The following is a 6,000-nucleotide window of genomic DNA, read 5'->3' on the forward strand; positions in this document are numbered from 1 at the left end:
AGTCAATTCTGTTGTTTTCCTCATACTTCATATCCAATCAGTAAATCCTATTGTTTTTACCTACAACATATATCCCATTCTAACCACTTCTCACCACCTCCACCACCATCTTCCTAGTCCAAACCAACCTCATCTCTTGCCTAGCCATCCATGATGATCCCCTGGCCTCCTTATACCTCAAAATCCTCCAATGGATTCCCATCAGATTAGGAAAATAATCCAAATTCTGTAACAAGGCTACAAGACCCCACATTATCTGACCCCATACACACCTCTCCAACCTCATCTATCACTCTCTCCATTCATTACTGGTTTTCTTGTTCTGCTTGTACCAGGGCCTTTGTACATGTACCATCCACCAGATTTTCATGTAGATTATTTCCTCACTTCATTCAGGTCTTTGCTTAAATGTCACCTCAAGAGAAATCTTCCCTACTATATAGTCACCCAAACTCATAAGTCTCTGATAACCCTTTACCCTGTTTAATTTGTTTTTTCACAGCACATTTCATAATATTATATTTGGTTGGTTGGTTGGTTTTACTTGTGTGACAGATACTTCTATTTGTGTCTGTGTCCATCATCCATTCTCTCCTATTAGTAATAGAAACCATTTGGCTCTTTGCTGTCCAATTAAAAGCCTGGCCCCTCTTACCTATGGATGTGACTAAGTTCTGCCAATGAAATATAAAAGTTATTGCTGGAAATCTTAAAATTAGACTTATGTCTACCAAATGTGTTACAAATATTTTTTCCTAGTATATTGTTGCTTATTTAACTTTATGATGGAGTGTTTTTGAAAAAGGGTAATTATTAATTTTATATATTCATATTTATCCATCTTTTCCATTATGGCTTATGGATTTTATGTATCAATTTTTCTAACTGGCCTTCTCTACTCAGAGATTAGAAATATATCTACCTATACTTCTAAAACTTTTGTTTTCATTTTTTAATGCTCAAATCTTTGATCTACTTTGTTTGACTGATTACTTATTTGTTTTCAAAAGACTTGACAGCCTGAGTACTAGAGAGTACTACTTACCTAAACATTCCTATATATCATGCTTTACTTTATCCCTTTAGAAACAAGAATTTAGAATTTGGGTATTAAAATGATTCAAGTTAAAAACAAGAAATGTCAGTATATAAATCACGTCATAACCTGCCTGGAAGGTAGTGAAGGTAAGAAAGAATAAGCCATGCAACATAATGTGCTATGTAATCTCTCTATTTTTAAAAGGCATGTTGAGGAAATCACAAAATCCCTTGAAACCAATATTATCTATAAATTTATCTTACAGCTCACTTCAAAACAAAAGAGCAAAAACTTACATGTATTTTCACCTCAACTTTTCTACCTAAAATACTAAGAAAGGTTAGCATTAAGTAAAAACGTAAAAGAGTAGGTTTTCATCATTTATGAGTTACTTCCACTTAAATATGACTTTTTTTTTTTAAGATTTTATTTATTTATTTGACAGAGAGAGAGACAGCGAGAGAGGGAACATAAGCAGGGGGAGTGGGAGAGAGAGAAGCAGGCTTCCCGCCAAGCAGGGAGCTTGATGCGGGGCTCGATCCCTGGGATCATGACTTGAGCCAAAGGCAGACGCTTAACGACTGAGCCACCCAGGCGCCCCTAAATATGACTTAATAACAAAGGACTGAGCTCTAGCACAGTGAAAGAGATATAGCAAGAAATCCAAAAAAATCTGATGAAAAAGATCTTTACATCACAGCATTTATTAAACTCAGCCTACAAAAGAGTTGACTAAATGCTTGGAGATCTGAGTCTAAATTATCTTAGTAATGGATTGGCCTTGACTTTCACGTATCAGCTGGTATAGAAATAAGTATCAACTTTGCAGACACAGACAATATCTTTTTCACTGGGTACACACTTTCCCAGCACCGAGTTCAGTGTCTGGCAACATAACAGACCCTCAATTTACCTCTACTGGAGGAATGAATTCAACAAACATATGAAAACTATTTCCTGCATTTAATAAATAATTTGCCTATCAGAACCCAGGGAAAACAACGGGATGAGTTTAATTACAAAGTATGGCACAAAGTAGCCTCTCAATAAATTATTATTATGAAAAATAATTGCACAAAAAGATTCACATAACCAAAATACAACTACTAACACTGGTGAGAATTCTAATTGTACAGTAGGTTTTCAAAATTTTTTTTCTTTATGAATGACCGGAGAAGTTTTCAACACACCTAAATATCTAACAAAAAATATAACTAGTCATATAATCTTAATTCCAACATCACATGCTTCATTAAACTTAGTTTCATCACTAAAGTTGGAGTAATAAACATATATTTCATTTTTTTTTTATTTTATTTTTAAGTAAACTCTACATCCAACGCGGGGCTCTAACACGACCTGGAGATCAAGAGTCGCATGCTCTACCGACTGATCCAGCCAGGTATCAACATATATTTCATTTAAATGCCCTAAATAATTTTTAACCCAAAATTGGCTTATAGGTTTAGTGAATATTTTTGGCTGCTACTGAAAAAGGAAATAGCTTTGAGATATATTTACGTACGTCACACACAAATATAAATGTGTATGTATATATGTGTATATATATATTACACATATATAGCATTACTTCTTCTCTTCTGGTATTCTACAGGTGGTGATAAATGTGCACATACACACACACTTGCAATATCCTGAACTGCAAATAGAACACATTCTTGAAACTCATAATCAAAATTAATAAGAGTATGGTGAAGTTGGGTTCTAAATCAATGAATAAGGCATAAATGTCACAAACTTAAAATTGTCCTTTGAAGCACCCTTGAAATTTCATTAGGAAAAGCTACATTAGGAAGCCAATGTCTTATCCTCAGTAGGTCCAATACATACAGCTTTTCTCCCCACATTGAAGTTAATCATGTTTTCTTCAGCTAAGCATTATGTGCATGTTGCTTGCTAGTAGGGAGCCATATGAAAAAAAAAAAAACCTTTAATATTACAATCACATAGAGTTGGATGAGAAACACTTAGAATTGAGATTGTTTTCTTTTTATGCTTATTCTGAGTAATTCCAATGGGGTGGAATAGTACAGGGACCCACTCAAACTTTCTTTTCTCCACCAAGTACATATAAATAAATTCCTGTAAGCTAAATGTGGGGGAAAAAAACCAACTAATCTGTATGAAGCTACTATTTATGACCAGAGACTAATTAGCAAGATTCTTTTTCCCCAAACTGTACATTTGACCCATTTCTATGTCAAATTAATTTAGTAGATCTGAGCAGTATTTTCTCAAAAAGTAGAATTTAAAAGAAAAATCAGAGTCCACGACGAACAGTTAGGGTAAACATTCTTTCTGAAATTCTAGGTATGTGTATGTGTGTATACTTACTACGTTAACATGAAAAATGAATTTATTTTGGGTTGCAATTTTTGAAAGGTTTGAAAAACAGGGCTAATACTATGTTTTTGGGTAATGTGATTTCTAGCTGAGTAAGGAGAAGAACAAATAAAAAAGGTCTAAAAGTGAACTTTTAATTATGCAAATGTTTTTTTAATAAAACAATTGGGAGTTCAATTATTATTTCTCCCAAGTTTCCCCAAGAGCAGGAGTGTGGTTTGACCACAGTTTTGAATGGGATACTGCCAATCTCATCTCACATTACTGGAATGCCTATGATCATCAAACAGTGTCAATATTACAAAAATCTCAAGAACCACCTCTAGCCTAATTATGACCATCTCTATTCTTACATCTGCTAGAGCACTTTAATCATCTTCCTAGTCCATATATTTCCAAGGTCACAAGGGCCGACACCGTATTTGAAACTACATTTTTAAAGAATAGGGAATGGATTTGGGGGATGGGGTCAGTGGGCTGTTTCCAACAGAGTGATTTCCCTAATCAAGTCAGTTATAAAAAGTATCTCAGCTCCCTAGCCAGCTATAACTATGGGATATATAAAGAAAGGGAAAGAGGAAAGTATAGAAGGTATGGGTAAATAGCATCTGAGATTAGGATTTGTCAAAGTAACAAAAGCCTTTATCAGGGGTTAACATCTTTATCCAAGGGTGAGGTGTGTAGATGACAAAATGCTTTAGTTCACTGGTGTCTCTTATTGGTCCTTTGCTCCTTATCCAGTGAAGAACAGAAAATGGGAAAATGAAAAAGAAGCAGTCACATATTATTTCCCCAACCTGTTTAGGCAAACGCATATTCAATTTGAACAAAATTGTCCTGTTTTTACAGCTTTGACTCAATCAGCAAGGACCTACTAAAGGGGCAAAAGAACCCAATAGAACAAACTATGAAAGAGAATCAATTTCATGAATTTTTACTAATCTAAACTGATGATACTGTTCATAAAGTTACCTTGGTTGTTAGCAGTTCCTAATTGGTTCTATCTTGAAGGCAGAGTGATTAAAAGATTTATTGTTGAGTGAATCCCTGACATTTATATCGCCCAACCCTGTCTAAAGGTTCTGGTAAAATCAGAGAAGAGATGGTGGTAAGGATGCAAAACTAAAATGAAATCAAATCTCTTTGAACATGAGTGCAGCCAAGCCATCTTTAATAACTCTACAAATAACAGGCAAGTAAATTAACATAATTGATTTACTAAATGCTTTTCACTGGCAAGAAGACATGAAAATGAAATTTCTCTCTCAAGGACTATAGAATTAGGATAGCTGGTTAATAAACATTAAGCATCATCTACTACGTGTGAAAGTTCCCGGCCTAAGACTCCCTAAAAATTATTGATCTGTGTTTACCACTTAAGTTTAACTTAGGTTGACTTATGAGCAAGTGTGGATTTGAAAATTAAAAACAGGCTCCTTCATCGATAGATTTTATTTTAATAGACGTGTTTCAACTTTCCTATTCAGCATATCAACTCGTGGACTGCACTCAACTCCTCTCCAAGTACCACTTAACAGTCACGACCAGGAACTTCGGCTTGGGGGGTGGGGGCGGTGCGACTGCACGTTTTGGTGGTATCCAAGTGAAGAAGACCAAAACCAGGGCGCCGAGGCGAACCCTGCCCGGCCTGTCCGGAGAGGGGCGGGAGCCCCAGGTCGGGGAGCCGGGCGCTGCCGCTTCCCCCCAGCACCAAGCAGCGGGCCGGGCTGGGTGTGGAAGCCGGGAGGGAGCGCCGCCGGGCGGAGATGGGTGGGTCCCGAACCCGCGCAGCGACGCAGCCTAAGGCAGAGGGAGAGGGGCGCGCCTCCCCACCGGCCCGGCCCCGGCCCCGCTGAGTAGGGGAAAGGCCGGCGGCCACCTCGATACCTGACACAGGGCCAGCTCCTCCTTTAGGCTGCTCAGCTCTTCCTCCAGCAGCTGCGTCCGGGTCACCATCGCCTCCTCTACCGAGATGCCCTCTAGCCGCTTGGACCCCTTGGGCGAGCTGAGGAGGGGAGCCTGAGCCGGAGCTGCCCCCCCTGGCCCTCGCCGGCCCCCTGACCCTTCTTCGCCCCGCCAGCATATATCGTTTTCGTCCACGACGCCCTCCCGCACTGCGCTCGCAAGACCCGAGGTCTCGCTGCGTACTGCGTGTACCACAGTTCCCCGCCCAACACGTGGGGACCAGGGGCCCAACTGTCGCGCTGGGGGCGGAGGGAGCGGTGAGGGCGGCCAGCGCGCCGCCATGGCCGCGGTGGCTAACGGGTCAAGTTCCCTGTTGGAAACTCCACCTCCCCTTCCCCATCCTGGCGAGCCCGGAGCTCCGAGCCACGCATGCGCGAGCCTTTTCCCGCCTCGGCGCGCGGGGTCTCGCGCTCGCGGATCCTGGCCGGCTTTCCGCGGGACGCGCGCCCGGCGCCGGCGCTGGAGTGCGCACGCGCCGTGGCCCAAGGGGCTCAGCCTGTCCCCGGCGCGCGCCACCCAGACAGGCGCTGTCCGAGTCTTCGGTTCCCAACGCCACGCCTGCCCGCCCACCTAAAACCCTACCCGCCACTTAGCGCCTAGCTTACCTCCCACCTCCTACAGTCTTCCTTGAC

At 41.0% G+C, this 6,000-nt stretch overlaps 1 protein-coding gene across 5 annotated transcripts in view; it reads right to left on the reverse strand.

Moving 5' to 3' along the window:
* Positions 1–5,718, reverse strand: part of CNTLN (centlein) — a 297,340-nt gene extending 291,622 nt beyond the window's left edge. For all 5 annotated transcript variants that reach the window (XM_032392456.1, XM_032392455.1, XM_032392457.1 and 2 more), the window contains exon 1: positions 5,291–5,718. In XM_032392456.1, coding sequence (XP_032248347.1) covers positions 5,291–5,650 — 360 coding nt within the window. In that variant the 5' untranslated portion in view covers positions 5,651–5,718. The remainder of the gene's footprint in view (positions 1–5,290) is intronic.
* Between the last annotated feature and the right edge of the window lie 282 nt (positions 5,719–6,000).

Source organism: Phoca vitulina, unplaced genomic scaffold, assembly GCF_004348235.1.
Source record: "Phoca vitulina isolate PV1807 unplaced genomic scaffold, GSC_HSeal_1.0 scaffold67, whole genome shotgun sequence".
NCBI classification, from domain to species: Eukaryota; Metazoa; Chordata; class Mammalia; order Carnivora; family Phocidae; genus Phoca; species Phoca vitulina.